The following is a 23,061-nucleotide window of genomic DNA, read 5'->3' as shown; positions in this document are numbered from 1 at the left end:
TAATATATTTTGCTAATTTACACTATATACACTATATAGGTAGTATTGGCGTTTAACGTTACAATAAAATTGTAGTTTATCAAAGGATTTTTGATTCAATTAACAATTCTTTTATCAGATGATCACAAATAACAATTATAAATATAGTATCTAACATCTAACCTTAATTCCCTTAATTTATCAAATGTTCATTTCAATGGCCAATTCAATGTTCTATTGTGCGAAAACAATAAAAATACGATTATAGTTATATTATATATTTTTCATACTGAGAACAATAGTTAATAGTTTCGATAATAGCCGTGATCTAGGAACCAAACTGAAGCGAGTGTTTTATGATGGTTGCTGTTTTCACAAAATTTTGAGGAGTATAATTTAATTATATCTACATGCCTATGTTGGTGCAAAACTTAATAAGATTTTTGACAAAAACTTAATTATTGATAAAAGTTTTTATCGCTGACTGTACTTCTCTTTCTACAGGCAACTTACCAACTCAACGACTAAACAAACCGGAACACAATTAGGTTGCGTTGTTTTATCACAGAGTTCCGATGGCCACCTCCTGTGTACAATTATAAGATCAACTCGATGGGATGGGCTGAAATTCGGCTCTCATAGTCGTAGAAACCGAAATTGTTATTTTTTTATTGAAATAGGTTTTGTAATGGATTTCAGACGACATGGCATGAAGAGTGTCGAGTTGTGATCTTATGATTTGAATGCGTTGCGACGACCGACGCAACCGCATTCAATTGGGGCATCCTCTCTTACCTGCGTTAATTTGTTATGTCCTAAACTCCTGACTAGTCCTGACTCCTGACACACCATGTTAACCGATAGCTAATAGTTGTAAAATATTACCTGAAAACAAAAAAAAATGTTAATTGCTGAATTGTTAGCTACTTACACCCTGAAACATCTACTCGATTCATAATTTCTACACGGCATAGTTAGGTAACTAAATTGAATATCCATCGCAAGGTAAAAAATACAGGAAAATAAGCAGTAACATCAAGTATAAATCAATTATCAACTTTTACAGATATCGTTAGTAGATAAGTCAACATTCAAACTTATTGCTTCTCGTAACACCTAACCCGATGACTTTTACCGGTAATTTCCCTTAAAGTTCGCTCCCACGATGCACTCGTGCTGCTATAAATATCCGATGTGTCGATTCCAGATCTGCTTGAGTTATTGCCCTCAGTCGGGCGTGGTCAACTGCTTTTAGACTTTCTTCGCCTTGTTAGGCCGGCCAAAGACCTATCTACAATTGGCCATTTATTTCTGTTCACAACTACGTACGTATTGTCCCGTCTATCAAAATAATAAGCGAAACGCCATCGAAAGCCGCAATATGTATCGTAAGTGGTATAGGAAAGTCTCGCCCTAGGTTTAGCACTAATGTGCGATTTCATCACATCGCGACGCTTACACGGTATTACAGTATCATGTTACAAGATGTGAAATAAGTTGATTACAAAACTGTATCGGTTTTAGTGAAAATATGCTATTATGTGGGAGGTGACTTAGCATGCATAGATACGCACGAAATTACATGATGTTTACTATGATGCGTTCAAAAATGGACGACTTAAATGATGTAATGTGCTGATAAGCATGATATATATAATCTATGTGAAGCTATCTACCTATGTACTATTACGATTAGTGGTAAACATTAGTAGCTATATTGCATAAAATTAGTAAATGATAAAAATATTAATTTAATTTAACACGAACTATACCTAATATCTGCCACGACTATGTATTTCAGCGTGTTCAAATAGGATCAGGTTTGTTTCTTGCCGAATGCAGTGGTTTTTCTAATCATCCATCCGCTGGCTTCTCATTTTTTTACGATCGAATAAGAGGGACCCGTAGGTGGTACGTCGCCTTGAAAAATTTGCTACAACTTGAAATATTTTGTGCGAGAATAATATTAGGTTTTGCGTAGGTATGTCATTTATTGATGTAAAATGTACCTATAAAGATAGGACATAGGACCTCAACTAAATTGAAAGCTAAATATATTTCAGCATTTCCTATTTATAAGGATCTACATAACATTTACGATCTGATAATCCCGAGTTATTGCAGGTGTCTGCAAGAACTTATTCAAAATTGCTTTCACATTGCGCATTAAATAAGCGTCAATACAGGCGACGTTTGGCTCGATTTATAATACCTAAGAAGCCTATACAAGAAAGCAAGTGAAACTGAATAAGTTATCACAATAACGTCTAGCTTTCGCAGTCAGTCATATCAGACGTGGTCAAATAAATCAGCTGCACCATACTCGGATAATAATATGGCATCACTATTTCAAATGACGCTAACGAAATACTCACATGGCCAGTCACTCTACAATTGAACGGGCGTAAATAAAAAAGCCATAAACATTTCGTACGACGCTTATTTTTTTTAACAAACCGTAATAACCGCTAACAGCGAGCGTAAGCATGAAAGTGAAATTTATAAGAATGTAAATTGGTGAAATTGTATCTAAAAATTTTACTATTAAAGCCACTTGTGAATAAAAATCACTTTCAATTATGAGGGCTTAACTTTGGTACGTCATAAAATGTCATAATACATACTGGTATTTTCTATGGATTAGTTTTGTAACATCGATATATTTATATAGTAGATAACCTACCCTAATAATTATTTATTTGGTAGAATCGAGAAATTGACTTTGAGAATAAGAGAGCAACATGTCTCGTCTCTTAGATAACGGTTACAGCAATCCCTTAAAAAAAAGTAATACCTATCTATAAATAAGGGAATGTGTAAGTACAAGAGCATCAAGATTAACTGATCAAATCAGACTAAACGTCAAAAGTATTTATCCACCGTTCTCTAATAGCTTAACAAAAATATATTATGTCTAAGGTATGTAGAACAATTACTGTGAGTACTGTGACAAATATGTACTTTGTAACTCGAACTGTAGAAATACCTACTTATAACTGTATATACTTGAAAAAAAGTTGGAAGTTTGTTAAATTAAATGTCGATTTTACTCAAACAGTAACCAAGTAAATACAATAGTTTGACTCACGCAACTTGATTATGCTAATTCTACTGGAAATGTATTTAGAGATCTGACTGAGGAATGTTTTGGTTCCGTGTTCCTGCTAGTTTGTAAGCCGCAGTTCTAAATTCAAGCTCTAGGCTACATTCGGCCCATTTGCAACCTCACTCACGTATTCAACTAGCTGACACACCTTCAAGCTATATTATCCATTATTACAATGCAAGAGAGTCCACATATATGTACCAAACTTGTGCCAAAATGAGTGTGGGTGGCCAGTCCAACGGTCACTTGTTGGTCATGTTTCGACCTCTTCTTGGAACACGCTACCTGTCGCGAATATTAATCAAAAGATCTGTTATTTTCAATGAAACGGAACATATACAATCAACAATCACCTTAAATAATTGCATTATTCTGTAAGACAGTAAATTTCTCCGGTACCTTATTTAGATTTCACTGTGCATTCAGGATCGTTACATAAAATACCTATTAAGTAGTTATCTTGATTTATTTGTTTCATGGTTTTGGAATTATCAGCGCAGCCCTAATGCGGAAACGCTTGTGGTCCATTTCTTCCGGAACTGCATGTTAAGATACTGTTAAGTGAGCTTAGTGCCGTAGATAGAACTACAGACTTTCTATGTAGATACGGAGATAGGGTGTGGCTTTAACGTTTAACCTTAACTGTGAATTTGCTCTGAACATGTTGGGAGTGGTTTGATTAAAGTATTTTACCTAAGTGCTTGCTGCGTAATTGCCCGCTGCATTAGAATGAACATTCCCATTATACATGGTGGCTAAAAAATAACTGCATTCCCGTTGGCAGGGATTATAATGAGCAAATTTTACTATGGGACCAACCCCGAAATATAGGACATTTTTACACAAATTGACTAACCCCCATAGTAAGCTCAAGAAGGCTTGTGTTGTGGTGTGGATAAGTTGGACCAACAATGTCAAATATCAAATATCAACATTTATTCAGCAAATAGGCCATAAGGGCACTTTTACACGTCAACATTAAATTTACATAAAAGCAAAAATAATAACATCAATCAAATGTACGGAGGATTGTAATTTTCAGGTGATAAAGATCACAGCGATGAAACAGGGGTCAGGAAGCTACCCTTGTAGGTACTTGTATGACCTTATTAAAGATAACGATCGTGTTGACCCGATGTTTTACTTTATCCAGTTTGTGTACCCGGCCTTTAAAGGCCATGTTGTTACAGAATTTAGATTGAGAGCAAAGGAACGCTTATGAGAACCGATTTATTGCAAAACCGCGTCACGACTTAAGCTTGGACTTTTGAATATTTTACTTTTAAAGGTGAGTGTTTATCAAATAAGTGGCACGTTTAGTTAATTCGGTAAACAAACCTTATTTAGACATCGCGATTGTATAATCTCATTAGAGCGAGAGCTTACTCGTAAATGAAGTAATACTTGACAATACTTGTACATGCACCACCTACATATTTAAATACCATGTTGCATATGGAGTGCCTTCCATAATATAGCAATTACAGACGTACAGGAAATCGATAGTAGATATTAATGGAAAAAACGTGTGAATAATGTAACACAGTGACCAATATGCTAGTTTACTTAATTCTTGCCAGCTTTAGCGAATCGATCGTATTTTGCGTTAGTACCATTGACACCGCAAAGGAGCATTTTGGTGACAATCTTGATGGGCAGATTAATTCGGCAAGTTACTTACGTAACAAGATTTACTTACTATGTACTTACATACATATTTAGTACTAACCTGTTTCTTAAAAGAGCGATTCAAACCTAAGCATCGCGTAAAAGCTTCAAGCTTTACGTTCAGACTGTAACCATCAATATGTCAACATTACGAAACTAGCAGCATTTGTTTTCCCTACCAGCCAGATTAATGTGAAACCAGATCAGAGCCATCGCCCAGGAAATTACAGGACCGTTTCGTAACAAATTTCATCCCAACGGATTCGAATCGCAAATCCCGATAACGAGGTGCCGGCTCGTGACGTTTGAAAGGGAACCGCGACCGTCCGGTCACGATTCGCGTTCGATTTTCGAAAATGTTTACTAGTTGCGTGGGCGCAGAAAGTGAACGCGAGATTATGAACAGCCGCCATTGTTCGGGAACAGGTGCCGACGATTGGGAGTTCCGTTTTTCTCACGTCGAGTTGCGTAATATTGCTGATCGTGTTATAGGATATTTGTTTGATAGATCGATATCTATTTGACATCGCTGTCAATATCTTCAATTATATTTTAAGAAATTACCTATCATTGATAGTTTATTTAATATAGAGATAATTATGGTAGAGTACATTTATGGTGACAATCGAAACTGTATTACTAAACTTACTGTTTGCCCGTCTGTCTGTCAGCGGCCTGTAATTTAGCTGTAATGTAATTCAATAACTCTAACAAGTTAACAGTTGAAAATTGAAATCTCATCGTTTCTATTGCCGTTATAGCAATGTAAAATTATAAATAATAATAAAATTAAAATGAGAGGTAGCCATATGCAAAAAAATGATTATTGCGAGTCACACTTGGCCGGTTTTATTATGCAGAGTTATAAAAATACAACCAAAATCCTAATCAATAGATACAATGGGTTTACATCAGTATAATAAATTAGGTTGTAGGTGTAGCAAATGCAATAAAAAATATTTAAACCCTTGGTGAATGCTTACGATAGGTATTAATTATACTTTTTGCGAAATTTCTTAAATCGCTCATTTCTTCAGACTTTTACGTTCACCGACCAACAAAACATGTTTAATGTAATGTCACAATGTCCCGTATTCGAATTATTTTAATGTTCAATAACTGTTATTTTAATGTTTTGTTTATTTAACGTCTAAAACGGAAAATAGTATGTACAATTATGTCGTAGTCAAACCCTAGAATTTAGCATTTTCCTGATCAGTCTGACCATTTTATGAGATACAATTAATTGGCAGTTCATGAAATAGGTAGTCTAGAAAAGCTCCAGATATTAGGTCTAATATAAACTAAGTACCTACATATGTACCTATACATTTACGTTAACACCTTTTTTATTGACATGAAATAAATTGATAAAATGCGTGATTTATATATGTATAAATCAACACACGCATAATCACGCATTTTATCAAGGTGTCAATTATGTACACAAATATTCTAGTATAAGTTACTATTGTTACGCGATATTTTATTGTCTCTGTCATATTTAATACCTACCAATACTTTCGAAGATAACCTTTGAAACAATATCCTTTAAGGTTTGCGTCATTCTATAATACCTGTTTATTTGTCATTCTCTGATCGTACTGAAGATTTTTTGTTGTATATATATATTTGTACGGCTGTTATATTCATATTTCGTATACATATATAATGTTAGCTCACACACACGACGAACACCAATATTTTCTTTTAATAAAGTATCCTAGAGTCCTTTTCAAAACTCAAAACTACTCAAAACTTGGCCATGCCATATCGTGAGGAGGCCAGACCGTCTAGCATTGAGTTGCTTATCGCGCGCGAGTTGATATGAAGCAACGCGCGAGAACGCAACTCATGCTAGCAGCGGGCGCAGCACGGTTCCATTTTTATCGACTATCACTAAGCGCGTCCCTTTTGCACTTACATACTTGTTAGAACGTGACAGGCATGGTGACAAGCGATAAAAAGGCTACCGTGCTAAGCCGCCTGGTCATTAGACCATATGAAAAGACCAGTCCTAAACATCAAAATCGGTTCCAAAAGATCGAGCAGAGGTAGACCCCTTGGTTGTCCTTCATTAACAACGAAAGTTAAGGCTGGATTCCACCTGTGTGCGACATAGTGCGGCACAAGCATATTCAGTACAAAAATGCTTGTGCCGCACAGTGCCGCACACTGGAATCCAGTCTTAAGAAAGCGCAAACAGATATCTCGATGAGCCAGAGCAGATACACCTGACGAAGAATGACGTCCCTAAATGAAATAGGAAAAGGCTAGGCAAAAAACTTTACGCCAAACTTATTATAACTTCCTAAGGCCCAGCCATACCAATAAAAAACCCAGAATTTGCTACTGAAATTTGAACCTTTACTGTAGAGAATAGAGTTGATTTTGGTTTTGTTTGAAAAATGAACGAAACAAAACAAATGCGACTCTGTTGCAATTGAATATGATTTCAATTTCATCGAACTGAATAAGTACTAATAGGTAGGACATTGGGCTTTATAGTTCGTTTTTTTTAGCATTAGAAAGAACTTCGCAGAAGTAAGCTTGTGGTTCCAAATCCGGCACTTTTTACGGTAATAAATTGAAGTAAATTATATGTATTGACCGTGCTACATTAGATAATTCAATAATTATTAAGAATTAAAGAGGCTGATAGAAACTGTACGCTTACTTCTGTGGAGTTCTTTCTAATGCTAAAAAAACGAACTATAGGATAAAGAGAGAGGTATTTACAAAGAGGGGTTTTTTGTTTTTCATACAAATTACTTGATATTTGGACATCGATCGTCGGCACAATCATGTACCTATAGGTATTCATTTCAATTATTATAATCAAAACTACCTACCTTTATATGTTACTTAGGTATTAGGCTTAAGTCTAATGAAAGAATGTAGGTAATATTCTAATTTACCAGCTGTTTAATCAATTTTACTTATTCAAATAAAAACCAAATGAAGTGTTTATCTCAAACGTTTTAATAAAATTAGTGTCATGTTTTCAGTTGTTACAACAATTGCTTTTGTAGATCGTTTTAACGATTAAAATATGCCACCTTGTAAGAGTAAATTAAATTGTTGTACGGTTTAGGCTTTTGTTACCTTTTCTAAATTATTTCCACCTATAGGTATGTATAAAATATTATGTAAGCAGCTATTTTATGTAACTATTTACGTTTATTTTACTTAGAAATGGACTTATAACCTATTCAACAACTGGAAATAACCGTATTATACCACTTCGACAGTTTCGATATAAGTAGGTATAGTAGTATACCCTATAATGGACGTGGAACCCGTAATGGGATAAAAAACATAATTCCTCTAAAATAAGTATCTAAAAGTAGTTTATAAACACTGGCTGTATATTATCATAAATAAGAGTCCTAGAGCTGTGTCTCTTGAAGTTTCATTAAATTTGGTTGTTTTATAAGAAATTGGCGTCAACCCAAAAGTTGTCGTGTCACTGAAAAAAAATACCACTACGAATTCTTAACAACTTCGCTAAGAGAGGTGAGTTAATTTATTAAATTTTAATTAATTAATACTTGATAAAAACTAGAATGTCTTTTGTTAATTGCATTTACCATGAGATAAGGTATACAACACACTATGTTGTGACTCCACAGATGTAAAAAAAATAGTGGTATTTGGCCCAATCCCATTATAGGAGCTGTAAAACCTCCTATGATGGGACAATTTACATAATGATGCTTGGCATGCCATAATTTCATGTTTAAACAATACAGAAGTAAAATGTAGTTACGAAATATGTCAATCAGGAGGTATTCTCGGACTTCGGATAAATTAATATCGTGTTTCCAAACTTTTATTTAACTTGCCCTGTTAGTTAGTGTGGGTCCAATCTTGGTTGCTTAATTTGAGCCACTTTTCGATTTCCGATTCGGTTGAAATTTTGTGTAATTACGTAATTAAGTATGCAAATCGGATGATAATGCAATATTATGATATGACATGGACCTGATCTGATGATGGAGACAGGAGGTGGCCATGGGAACTTTATCGCAATAAACCCTAACTAATTGTGTTTGGGTATATTAGAATTGTCTCGATGGATCTAATACCGTTCTTGTGATATTAATAATAAATAAATAAATAAAATAAATAAATACAATAATAATTGGCTGTGGAAAGAAAAATACATTCAGCGATAAAAGCTTATACCAAAAATTGATTTTTTTGCCGTAAAAGCATAGTTTTAATTTGTTAAATATGTGGAAACTAATTGCAGTATCTTTGATACAACACGCCTAAAACATGAAAGACGGATAGGACTTTCATCTTTTAACACGCTAAGCGGTAGACCATTTACATGTATAAAGGAAATATCATAAATACTCCAAATTTCCTCTTAAATGTCCCATGACTGGTGCTGTTACTATAGGTACTTATAACTTATGTTTCACCAATTTATTTTGTTTTGTAGGCCACGCTGCGGAATCTTGTCTAGTCACTTAAGAAAAGTATTTGTTTTGACATTAATTTGTCGTGGCTCCATCGTTATGTCATACAGACAAGTTGCTTTGCGGTAGTGGCCTTCAGTGGGAAAGGAGTTACATTTTCGAATTGTATTGTATCAATACACAGCCGGGCTAGCACATGATGGGCGCGACAGTATGTCGCCGCGACATACTACCCGCCCTTCTTTAATAAATACAGTTAGAAAAAGACGGGTAGTCTATCTCGCGGCGACATATTGTCGTGCCAATCATGCGCTAGGCCTACCTGTATGCTATGTGAACTTGTGAAGGTACTTACTTTATGCCTTGTCAAACTTTCTGTAGAAAATAAATAACGTGGCTATTCATATTTGGAATAAGTCATATACCTATTTCACTTGTTAAGTGTAAATAAACAGACTGTAAATATACCTATGTATGAGATACAACAACAGGACAGGTATATTTAAATTAATTACATATAAGTATATTATGCCTGTATATGCACTGAGTTAACATTAATACTGTAGGCAGGTATTTATTTAGCCATGCCTCTTGGTCACGCATAGCATAGCGATGTATGCAAGATTGAACGATAATTTTCAATTTGTCCTCAATTGAATAAATAAATAGCGGATAAAACAAACTGGACATAAAACGAATTAATAATATTATTATTAATTTATGTTCTGTCACGCATATGATTTTGTTCCTGGGATTGAGATGGATTTCAGCATTATAAATTGAACGCAACGCCAGACGAAGCACATAGTTACAGCGTAACCTCATCATGAAAATTCTGAAGGCATTCATGTTGCTAGCCATAGGTAAGTTTAACATTTCAATTTAAGTTGGTATATTAAATGTGTTTTTGGAACTTATGTACCGTAAAACGCCCCACTTATAGTCCAGTAGGCACTTCACAGGTTTAACTCATAAATAAGTATGAATTCAATATCAATATTTTCTTTGGTTTTGTCCGAGTTTTTATAAATAAGTATTGCCTTAAAATTGCGATATTCTAATAATAGTGACTCCAGTAGGGCTAATATGGTCAGTTTTGTTGTTGTGGCCTCTCTGTCACACGTACGTACGAATTTACAAGTGCGACAGAGAGGCAACACGGCGAACGTGGTTCGCGGTAGGCCCTCAGCTCTGTCGACCGCATAGAACTCCCCGTGTTTTCCGTGCTTTTCAAAATTGTAGTCCTTCAATAACCAATTGCATTCAGAGTAAAACCACCCAACTATTGTTGAATATAGTTATATAGTGTAGTAAATAAAAGTAGTGGACCCCGCAGTAATTTCTCAGCCACAAAAAACTTTACAATATGATAAAATATCAATAAATAAAAAGTATTATATAAATTTCCAAAGAATAATAATAATAGAATTAAACTAAATACCTAAAGTCTTAAATCGTTAATATCTTTTTACGGAAAATGCTCCGTTCAAACTTACTTCACCAGACATATTCATGTAACGTATTGCAACAATATATGAAATATCAAAAAAAATATCCCAGCAGAAATACCAGTATTATAAAATATAATTTTTTGGCGTGTCTTGGACCGGAAAATTGCTCAGTCTAATTTTTTCACTGGAATGCCATTTTATTGCCGTTTTATACCTACAAAATGAAAATCTAAAAATTTTCCACTCTCAGTTTTTAATAGTTCTATAATACATACGTTTAGGTACGCATTTTTTTTGGATTTTTTTACCTACTGCGCCAAATTATATTATAAAATCATATAAGAAGAAAAAAAGGACAGAGCAATTTTCCGATGAAAATGAGCGTCAAAAAAAGGAATTATCATAAAAAAATATTGTCATGTTTGACAAAACTTTTAGATTTTTTTCTAGTATCACATAATGATACAAATAACTAATTTTGTAAAATAATTTTGGACTGAGGAATTACTCGGTTCAATATATAATCAGATTTGTGTTTTTACCTAACTTAGGAGTGTTTTTTTTTTGGATATTTATATGTTAGTCTCGGCTCATTCTATACAATACCAAGCTGAATTTCATCGACTGAGAAATTAATGCATGGGTCTCCATACAACAACTTGCTTCATTTACTACACTAATACCTAAACGAAGATATTCGAGTTAGTTTTGGACCATAGTTAGGAGATTTCGGACTATAGTAAACCCAGGTATTATGGTATACCTAAAATACTTCTACTTTTGTTATTTATAGTCACCTTGTGGCTCTGCACTGACCAATGTATGGCAATCCGGCGAGGAAGGCGAGCCAACTCAGCCAACAAAAGGAAGGAATTTTGTTTCGGACCCACAAACACATGCAAATACATAAAAGACGACGTGACTGCCAGGGTAGCAGTGTTGTCAGAGGATGGCTCCCTCTGTGCATGTGGGCAGAAGGCGTTTATTAATTTTAGACCGCGATAAACGGGTCTAGATCAGCTGTATAATTTTCCTGAATAAAATATCCATGGAAAAGATGCATTTTGTTTTTAAATATTTCAGAATTCAAATGTTATTATTATTATTAGTATCATACCTTGCATATGTTACGTAATTGATGCACTAAGTTCACACTAATAATGTAGGTATTCAGTACGGCATGTTAATAAGTTAGTAAATAGTCATGTCCATGTCCTGCGGGCGCAGCACGGTTCCATTTTTATCAACTATCACTATGCGCGTCCCTTTCGCACTTACATACTTGTTAGAACGTGACAGGTATGGTGACAAGGGATAAAAACGCCACCGTGCTACGCCGCCTGGATACCGTCATTTGTCGGAATTTGTCGTCAAGTTGATAAATAAAGATGGTCGAGTGAACAAATAAAAAAGCATTTAATAAATTGTGTTTGGTCACGCATTTCTTGTTCCTGAGACAGAGGTATTTTTAGCGTTTATAAATTGAAGCCAATACCAGATCAAGTACAAATCGAACATATCATGGCAACTGCTGAGTGGCATCCATTTTGGTGTCTTGTAATAAGATGTATTATAGGTTAAGCACGTATTTCAACACCAAATAAACCATTTCTTTTCTATTATTCTATTCTAACTCTGCGGGCAATAACGTCGTTAGCCATAGGTAATACCCTGTATATTCTTAATAAAATTGGTTTTCCATTTAACATTATATTGAAACTTAACTCTGCAGCTTACTCTACCAATGTGTTTCTCGGAGCTTATGTATCAATATCCCCCGTTTTGTGATATTTAGGTACTTGATAGCTTTTACTTGACGAATAAAATAACATCTATCTATGTATGTCAAATCCGGAACCCGAAACACTTTCACAAATAATATGGAATTAAATAATTTTGGGAAACGAATTAGAGATATCTCCCATTTCTTCTTCTTTTGTGTTCGTTGCTTTCCTTTTCCTTAGTTAAGAATCGTGAGCTTTTGTGTACTAGGTAAACCTTATTAATTTGCGAACGCCGATTCTTAGGTGGTTTTTAACAGAAAGTGTCAGTCATCGAACTCATCGAAGTTTTTCTGGCTGGCTGCTATAACATTTCTGTAGCTAAACTTATATTTCATTTTAATTTACTTATATTGTGGCTATGCACTGACCGCTGAAGTGAGCGCTGGTGGCCTAGCGGTAAGAGCGTGCGACTTGCAATCTGGAGGTCGCGGGTTCAAACCCCGGCTCGTACCAATGAGTTTTTCGGAACTTACGTACGAAATATCATTTGATATTTACCAGTCGCTTTTCGGTGAAGGAAAACATCGTGAGGAAACCTGCATACATCTGCGAAGAAATTCAAAGGTGTATGTGAAGTCCCCAATCCGCATTGGGCTAGCGTGGGGACTATAGCCCAAGCCCTCTCGCGCTCGAAAGGAGGTCTGTGCCCAGCAGTGGGACGTATATAGGCTGAGATGATGATGATGATGATGCACTGACCAATGTCTGGATTTGCGCGTTTTGCGAGGTAATCTACGAAAAGTCCCCAAGACGGACAAATATGTCGGACCAACAAATTTATGCGACATAATAAAAGATAGCTCTACCAGCGAGATTACGATAATATCTAACGATGACTACTCTTTTTGGGTGTGTCAACCGAAAGCCAACAAACTCAAATTGAAACATGCTTCACCTAAACCTATTATGGATGTAATTTTATAAGGTGTCTGAATGTTACTAAAGAGCTCTTCCCATAATTCGGACACCAAAGTTCTAACCACACGACGATAAACCGTTTATTATTGGACTATATGCTTTGTCACTAGATAAAACTGCCTGAATAAAATATGGCGAAAACTGCATTTTATTAATTCATTGTACCTATTCAAAATAATACTCATTTTAACTAACTCATTTTAATCATTCACAGCTGGGAAAATTTACTAACATTTACCTCTAGAGTGCTGCACATAAAACCGGATCAGAATACCAAGTCACTCACGAAAATTATTAAAGATAATTGCAGCTGTGATTTTTCAAATTATCCCGCCGCTGATGGTTCTAAGCGCTCAAGCGATAATATATTCAAAAAAGTAGAATGCAAGATCTCCGATGGTGATATCAAAGGCGCCGCCCGCCTTTTGTTTTCTGACGATGCAGTGGGCCCGGCCAATTCTGATACCCTCGCAGCCTTACTTGCTAAACATCCGCCCTCAGACCCGAACCTTCTTCTTCCTGATCCCCCGCAGCCCAACGATCCCAGTCTGCGTGCATCCACCGATGATGTTTTCGCAGCCATAATGTCGTTTCCTAATGGTTCCGCAGGAGGCCTCGACGGTTTGTCACCACAGCACCTCAAAGACCTCCTGTACTGTGGCTGTGGTGACACCAAGGAAAGTCTCTTGAAGGACTTGACGGCCCTTGTAAATACCATGCTGGCTGGTCTGGTCCCTCCAGAGATTACAGGCGTTCTGTACGGAGCCAACCTTTGCGCCTTAACTAAAAAGGACGGCGGTATTCGGCCCATTGCAGTTGGCACTACCTTGCGCCGCCTCACTGCAAAAATTGCTTGTCACTCCATCCTCAAGGAACTTAGCTCAGAATTACAGCCTGTGCAGCTTGGTTTCGGTTCCAAGAGCGGCTGCGAAGCCGCTGTCCACGCTGTGCGAACCTATATAGAACATCAGACAGGAGAGGTTCTTCTGAAGGTGGATATCTCCAACGCATTTAATTCAGTAGACCGGGGCGCCTTGTTGACCCAAATCAAAGATAAAATCCCGGCTACTTATAATTTTCTTTGGCAGTGTTATAGTTCCCCTTCTAAATTGTTATACCAATCTAACCTCTTGGCTTCATCCGTAGGATGTCAACAAGGCGACCCGCTCGGCCCAGCAATTTTCAGCCTAGCCATCCATCCCATAATTAAAAACCTAAAGTCAAAATTGAATTTATGGTACCTTGATGACGGGACCCTAGGTGGTGAAGCGTTTTCAGTTCTCGGTGATTTAGAAAAATTAAAAACAGACCTCAGTATCATTGGCTTATCTCTTAACTTCTCGAAATGCGAACTCTTTGTTACAGACTCTTGCCCAAACAAGGAAAGAACAATAGAACAGTTTGAACAACTAGCTCCTGGAATCAAAATTATTACAAAAGAAACGCTTCACCTCCTTGGTTGTCCCATCTTGGACCAATCTTTTGAAAATTTCATAGATACAAAAATTCAAAATTTTAAGGCATCCTCACATCGTCTGATCAAAATTAATATACATTCGGCGTATTGTATCATTAAACATTGTTTATTCGTCCCAAAATTTACTTACATTCTCCGCGGATCACACCTTTGGAAACACCCTTCTTTGTTATCAAACTTGGACAACTTAGTTTTAGAAACACTCACCACCATTTTCAACATTTCTTTTGGCGAAAGAACATGGACCCAGGCTAGCCTACCCATTAGGTTGGGCGGCCTGGGCATCCGCAAAATTTCCAGCGTGGCGCTACCCGCTTTCTTGGCTTCGGTACACGGTGCTCAAAACCTCATCGGGAAAATTTTAGCCCCTTCCCTTGGGGCCCTGGAGGCTTCGCACTGTACCGAGGCCAAGAACGTATGGCATTTAACATGTCCTAACACAGACCCGCCTGTCAACCCATGTTCGCAGAGGCAGTGGGACGAGCCTCTCTGCCGTCTAACTAGGAACCGTCTCCTAGATTCGGCACTTAGTCCGACAGATCGCGCTCGTCTTCTTGCCACTGCGGAATGGGAGTCGGGTCTGTGGTTACAGACACTACCATCCACAACTGTGGGCACATTGCTGGATAATACTACATTCCGTTTGGCCACATGTTTAAGAATAGGGGCATCAACAAACATACCCCACCGGTGCCAATGCGGAATTATGGTGGATGATCTGGGCCACCACGGCCTCTCATGCAGCCGTAGCGCTGGAAGGATCCCCCGCCACGCCAGCCTCAACGACGTCATCCGAAGGGCCCTTGTCAGTGCCAAGGTACCGGCGGTCCTCGAGCCCAACGGTCTGGCCAGGGTCGATGGCAAGAGGCCTGACGGAATGACGCTGGTGCCTTGGAGTATGGGACGGCCACTTGTCTGGGACGCTACGTGCGTTGATACCCTGGCGCCGTCCCATATTCCAGGCACCAAAGTTGGCGCTGGTGCGGCCGCATCCTCGGCCGAAAGCCTCAAACGCCGCAAATATGTCACACTAGGTAGTAGCTATATATTTGCGGCGTTTGGTGTGGAAACCTTGGGGCCGTGGGGACCTAGCGCGCGTCGCCTCTATGGGGAGTTATCAAAGCGCCTCATAGAGGCCTCCGGTGACCAGAGGGCTGGCCTATATTTTGCCCAAAGGATCAGCATTGCCATCCAGCGGGGCAATGCGGCTAGCCTTCTGGGCACCCTACCTACGGACCATGACTTAGGGCAAATTTTTTATTTATAAGTTTTAGTGATTTGTTATAAAGTTGTAAAAATGTTATTAAATAAAATTACCCATTTTTTAACTAAGTATTCAATAAAGTTTTTTTTAGACAAAATAGGCAGGTATGATTGCCTAAGAACCAAAAAACTGTATTGGGTAATACGCGTTGAAATGGCTTCGTTTCCTGAAATATAATCCAATGTCACATGTTGTGTCTGTCGTTTAGTTCTTTATTTAATATTTTACGAAAAAAAGGCACCCCAGTCGGCACATCTAAAGTTACATTAAGGTAAACAATAGAACTGCGAAACAAATGAAATTAACACCTCGGGTGTTAAGAAATTCAACGGGCTCCTATTACACTCAGTTTTTGTGTTTTTAGGGTTCCGTACCTCAAAAGGAAAAAACGGAACCCTTATAGGATCACTCGTGCGTCTGTCTGTCCGTCCGTCTGTCACAGCCAATTTGCTCCGAAACTACTGGACCAATTAAGTTGAAATTCGGTGCACATATGTAAGTCTGTGACCCAAAGACGAATATGTAACGTCATCTAATGAATTGTAAACGTAAGGGCTACTTTTGGGGGGTAAAAGATAAAATTTAAAAACAAAGTTTTGCAAACTATATCGTGTTACATATCAAACGAAAGAGCTCATTGTGAGAATCTCAAATATGTATTTTTTATAAATTTACGATAAATAGTTTAGAAGTTATTCAAGAAAATAGACAAAAAATGACCATTCCCCCCCCTCTATCTCCGAAACTACAGGGTCTAAAATTCTGAATAAAATACACAAAATAGTCCTTTACCTAAAGATGACAGGAAAACCTATTAGAAATCTACAGTCAAGCGTGAGTCGGATTTAAGAACAAAAATGCGGTTAAGTTTTTTTAGGGACACAGCTGCAATGGTTTAAGTGAAACGTGATGTAGACAGCTATTTCGAAGGCCCTAGGCCGATATCCGCATAAGGCCGAAGGCCCGAAGCATCCCGAAGAGGCCTGCCTTTAGCTTCAAGCATGAGTCGGAATGACGACAAAAAATGCGACTATAGTTAAACCGTAACAAGTCTGCAGCGATTTTGATAGCCCACGCAGTGCAAGTGTCATATTAAACGTCAAACTTCTATGAAATTATGACGTATTAACAACACTTACACTGCGTGGGCTATCAAATCCGCTGCAGACTTTTATTGGTGTGACTATAGGCTGTATCTGGCACACAGCCGCATTGGTACAAGTGTAGTACTGATTGATTAGGTTACTATTGTTACGTGTTTTAAAAAGCACTATACAGGGTGGCCAAAAAAATAACTAAGTGTATTCCCGTTGCCAACGTGCAACCCCGAAATTGCGAGGAAAAATTTGGCTGTTTCATACATTTTGGGTGGTTCGTTTTCTATGGAAGGATACATTTTTTTTTCGCGATTTCGGGGTTGGTCCCATAGTAAAAGTTGTAAAGCTCAGTATAATCTGAAAACCTCCCCGGCTACGGGAATGCACTTATTTTTTGGCCAGCCTGTAGGTATTATCTCTCTTCGGCCTTCGCTTTTAAAACACTTGCGGAAGTTGTAGGAAGCGCGACCCGTCGGACGCTCCGAGCTATTAGCCCTAGGCGGAGCTCGGTCTTCAGTCTTCGTATTTGGACACTTGTACTACTGTTCGGCATTTAATCTTCCTATGTAAGCTACTTTGCATAGTTGCAGAGATACCTCTATAAGCCACCACGCCAGAAAACTTCATGTTACATCTGGTTTGTAATTGACCCAATCGGGTTTTTCAAGACGTTTCACTCACGTCACGTTACATGTACAAAAAAAATTGTTGAAAATTATGTGATGTACGGAACCCTTGAAACGCGAGTCCGAACTCGCACTTGACCAGTTTTTGTTATTTATAGTAAGTATTTATTTAAAGTGCTTTTGAAGCGGTATGTTTATTTTCACCACACCAGCTCGGAAAGGCTTACTTTGCACTTCAAAAACTGATAGCAAAGTTGCATTTTATTCACATGTGAGGCAAAGTAATCAAATCCAAATTTTGAGTTGTTTTCTTATGTTTGCTAGTAGAATTGGCTTTTAAATGATGATTTTGGATGATAAATATTTAATAACATTCATTTGGATTTGATTTAGTTTGATTTTGTGTGTTATTTTACATTTAATAGGTATTTGCTTCGGGTTGGTGTGGTAAAAAATTTTGTGTTTCACTCAGGGGCAAATTTTGTTTAACCCTCGTGCTTTGAAACCCTCGCAACGCTCAAGATTCCATTTTTCGAACCACTCGCTACGCTCGTGATTCAATTTTGGAATCTTTCGCTTGCTCGGGTATCAATATTAGCACGAGCGGTTAAACAACAACTTTGCCCCCTTGTAAAACAAATAACTATTATGTCAGGGGAATTACAGGAACGTATTCAGGATAATATATATAAACGTGTACATATATCAATTATTTGTGTATAAGTCTTAAGAGACATTGTTTTCGTATTTACATTAGTACAATGTGTCCTTCGGTATACACCTGTATGAAATAAATAAGGTCTTTTTCGAGCAAGTGTGATAAAAAACACATATACCTAAGCGAGACATTCGACAGCGCTGTGGTATGACAGCCGATTTGCAACCAGTATTAAAACTTCCATTCTTAAGTAATGATTACATATTTCATTTAAAAGTACATCAGCTTAAAGTAGTACTGCACCTATGACACTATTAAGGAGGTTGGTAACTGATGATTTGAAATTAAATCTAAGTTTTATTGGTTTCTTCTCACACGCTGAGAAGGTAAACAACTAGGTTCCTTAGCTACGTAAGAAATTCTACTCACTCGTTTTATTATTTGATTGGAATTGTAGTTCTCGAGCCGAATTCAGGCCCTAATTAATTTACCCGTGTTTGGTCATGCATAAGAATTGTCCAGATTAAGAAGTAATTTCAATTTCCTAATAATTTGTGGCTAAGAAACTAAAGGCAGTTAAATGAAGAAACTGAACGCACCATGGAAACTGGATGGGGGATTTTGGTGTTCTCAGCCACTAGTAAGTTAATATTTCATTATTGATTTTAATTGAAACTTTGAAGCAACTAGTATAAGATCGTATAAAGGGTAAGAAATAGTATTTTAAAAATGTAAATTATGAATACACTCGTAATATAGACGTAGATGATTTTTCGGTTAATAGGTACTCGTATGTCGTAACAAATCAAATATTAGCAAAATAAAATAGGTAGCTAAGTATTTTGTTTTCATTGTGACATGTTTCTATTAAATAGCATTACTAATCTAAGAAATTGTATGCAAGTTATTTGTTATCAACAGCCATATTGTGGTTAGCTCCCGGGCAAGGTATGCCAAACCGACGGTCTCTCGAAGAGTCGGAAGACGACTGCGAATCCGCTCACGACACTCTCTTGTGTGGCTCCAACGATGTCACCTATTTAAACCTATGCGAGTTTCAAAAAGCTCTCGATAAAGATCCGACGATAAAAATTATAGAAAATGGAGCGTGTTTCTGTGATCCAAAAGAAGGACATGAATGGGATCCCTTATGTGCGTCAAACGGTCAGTCCTACGCGAACAACTGCGAATTGGAAAAGGCAAGGAAGACTGAACATCTGTCTATACGGCATCTTGGTTTATGTAATGCAATGCTGAAGAGAGATACGATAACGTATAGAGAACTACAAAAGGTAAAGTTGTGGAGTTCATTCATGCCTAAAAAACTTTTTGCTTCTCTTAGTAGCCGCGATTTGGCTGATGGACCTCGTGATATCAAAGCGAAAGATAAAAAAAAACGTGATAAAGGGAAGGAAACTTTGGGTTTTGGTCGTCGTCCTAAAAGTCCGCGTAAAAAAAATAGGGGTTAGGATAGTGCTAATGCTGCCATGTATTGTTATTGAAATAAAAGTATACAAATATACAGTTTTAAAGTATTTCGTTTGTTTTATTTTATTAGGTACGTACCTACGCATAATACCGCTGGAGAGTAATCTGTGTCAACCTTATTAACAACCCTTTGTTGGTATGGGCATGCATTTTTTTAAGTTACTTATATTTTTAATAGTGACTAAGTAGGTGGTGACTAGCATTACTTGTAAGACGGATGAAAACCACGGTGTAATTAAACCTATAGAGGGCCGACGATCTTGACAGATTGTGGGACTTGTGGAAGTAGGTACTAATAGATGAGGGCGGCAAGGGACTTGGGGGTCTAGCAAAAATGACAATCCTTCACCAACAAACGTCAAAGAAATGTATTGGGATGGGATGATGCTACGAAAAGTCATATGACTATTTCCATTGGCGTTTTATATTAACGATTGTCATCTTGGCTAAGCCTGGGGGTTTGATAATACCTGGGGTATTATCAAGAATATGGATAAGCTTATGTATTCCTCATCAGTGTGCGGCACTTGGCTGACACGATGGTGATTGATTTCGTAAATAATTATTTCATATTTTATGTGTCCACGATGCAGCCCACACGCATATTAAAACTTTAATCAAAGCTCGGCATAATGATGGCGATCTTTGACTCGAATGTAGGCCGGCTGTCGTCAATCACAATTTACATAACACAAAGGACACCCGACTCCGTTTGACTTCAAGACCGTTGGATTTAAATACAATGCGAGATAAAACTGCTTCTAATGATAGCCATCGACTAAAGACTCGAGATGCGACATTTGTATAACAACAGGTACAAACAGTTGAGCAATAGATTGAAATCTCACTTCGAGTTGCAGAACACTGCCGAACATCTCCTAAATATTTATCAGCAAAGCAGAGGCGTGGTCGTTATGAAATAATTTTTCTTCAGCTTCGCTTGCAACAGCGGGTTATATAGGTACCTAGCTTAGCTACACTCGAAGCTTGGAACGCTTGGAGTATATTCCAGCGGTTATAATTCGCTATAATTCTGAAATAAACAATAGCTGTTAAAGTTTAGCTTTCCAGACAGGAGAAAGGACCTTCTATGTAGGTATATATTATACACGTACTCCTATGATGAATAGGTACGAGTATATACATCTAGAAACCTTGCTTGAAAATTCTGTTTAATTGCGTGATGAAACTGAAAAACTGTCTTATAATGTTTATTGCTCCAACGACAAAACGACTGCGCATGTGAGCATACTTAGTTGGTAATTATCAACATTGTAAGGCATAACGGGGTACACCTACATAGGCTACATTAGACTTAGAGGTGATTGTGATTTCCTGTTATTATAACTAAAAAAATATAATAGAAAACACTATTTGTTAACATGTATTTAAGCACTATCGTGTACACGTTATAGAAAATGCTCAAGACATAGAATTACTCTTGTAGGTAAAAATATACCTACGAAAAAACTAAAATGTTGATATTGAGCTACCTACCTCCCGTTCGTAGTTAGTGTTAGATTATTCAAGAACGAAATATACTTGCCTATCAGAATCAGAATTTATTTTTATAATATAGGTAATAACACTAATAACAGGTGGTACTTTTAAATACATTTCGATCACTATGTTTCATCCACAAATGCAGATGTACAAATTCAATGCAATGCCTAAACTAACATGCTGCATGCATACTTTGACATTATTCATAATATTCTTACAAATATCACAATCAAACTTGCAGCTATTACAATTTTACATCAAATCAAACGGTGAAACACCCAGTAACTTCACAATAAAGAAAGAAAGAAAAGAAAGAAACATTTATTCACGTCATCATAGTTACAAAACTAGTTAAATTAAAACAATATACACACACGGTGTATAGGTCAGATGGACGTTTAAATATTTGTCCCCGTATACATTGTAAGCGATATTGCGATAATTAGGTGACAATACAAGCTATCACAATGACGGTGTAATAATACAACTAAAATTGACGCATCAGCATTACACTATTGACTCCCATCAATGTCTAACGGTTTGTATCATTAGTTGCACTCGTTTAATTTTAGTTGCTGCATTCTACACACATGTTATGTTTCTTTTTCGAGAACAATGCATTCCTGAATCAATATTATTGCAACAAAGACTGTATGAATGTTTTCATCGCTTAAACGTGTAGACATTCTTCTACGGGCTAGCCCCCTTATTCATAAAACTTTACGGGTCTAATTTAGAGTTCGTTTTTTTAGCATTAGAAATAAGGTACCTAAACAATATTGCGTGTATTTTAATTGAAAAAATGATTTTAAAAATAAGTTACGGCAAATATGTAACGTTACGGTAAATTTATTCTAATACTTTTCTCAAAAAAAAAACCGTCAACCGGGACATATTTCATGCTAAAAGGGGGGGGGGGGGGGGGGGTTGCGTCAGGGGGAGGGCATGGGACACTATATTGTGCGTAAAGCACCATCACCATACGGAGGTATCATACTAAATACATTCATTGAAGGCTGGCTATAATTTCATCATCATCATCATCGTCTCAGCCATAAGACGTCCACTGCTGAACATAGGCCTCCCCCTTTTTTGGGGGGTGAATGCCATAATCGCCACGCTTGGCAGGCGGGTTGGCGATCGCAGTCGAGTACACCGAATTTGAGGGACGCTGCTGCCCGTCCACCGGTGGTCTTGGACGTGGTTTAAGGACATACCCGGGTCCTGGACGTAGTTTAAGGACATACCCGGGTCCTATAATTTGTTTTTCAAAAAACACAATTTGATCTAACCATTATACCTAATACCACTTCTAATCATGATCTTTACGTATGCAACGACCTCTCAACCAACTATACATATAAGCAGGTCATTTATTGGGCACCAAGCATCGTCGGCATTTGTTTCCGCCTGGCGACACACATTTCTTTATTACTGGCCCACATTGCTGGTCAGGTGCTGAGGCGTCAAACAAAAGACAAGTTCAAGTTAATGCGGCATTCTTACTGACCACAACGTCAAGAACCATCCATTAAATAACGAGCACATTATCAACCTTACACCACGTGACATAAAGACTGAAATACGTTAAATAGAAGATGTAAAGATCCTATAA

General features: G+C 37.3%; 2 protein-coding genes and 1 long non-coding RNA gene across 3 annotated transcripts in view; 2 read left to right on the top strand and 1 right to left on the bottom strand.

Annotated features, from left to right (window-relative positions):
• LOC134665042 (cerebellar degeneration-related protein 2-like) overlaps positions 1-23,061 on the bottom strand; it is a 119,540-nt gene that overhangs the window by 75,030 nt on the left and 21,449 nt on the right. The window lies entirely within an intron of this gene.
• Positions 9,786-11,683, top strand: LOC134665568 (uncharacterized). Its single transcript, XR_010098386.1, has 2 exons — positions 9,786-10,043; positions 11,425-11,683. It is a non-coding gene; the product is annotated as an uncharacterized LOC134665568 (long non-coding RNA).
• On the top strand, positions 18,944-19,924 carry LOC134665566 (serine protease inhibitor dipetalogastin-like). The gene is made up of 2 exons (XM_063522539.1): positions 18,944-19,095; positions 19,377-19,924. Exons 1-2 carry the CDS (start codon positions 19,056-19,058, stop codon positions 19,922-19,924), a joined length of 588 nt encoding a protein of 195 aa, XP_063378609.1. The 5' UTR covers positions 18,944-19,055.

Source organism: Cydia fagiglandana, chromosome 6, assembly GCF_963556715.1.
Source record: "Cydia fagiglandana chromosome 6, ilCydFagi1.1, whole genome shotgun sequence".
In the NCBI taxonomy this organism is placed as follows: Eukaryota; Metazoa; Arthropoda; class Insecta; order Lepidoptera; family Tortricidae; genus Cydia; species Cydia fagiglandana.
Note: the sequence above shows the minus strand (reverse complement) of the source record. Positions and strands in the feature narration are given on the sequence as shown.

What these genes read in the sequence shown, in the direction of transcription:
- LOC134665566 (XM_063522539.1), top strand. Translation starts at nt 19,056, where the DNA reads ATGGAAACTGGATGGGGGATTTTGGTGTTCTCAGCCACTA. An exon ending in TTTGGTGTTCTCAGCCACTA is followed by an intron (nt 19,096 to 19,376) that starts GTAAGTTAATAT and finishes TGTTATCAACAG; the next exon opens with CCATATTGTGGTTAGCTCCC.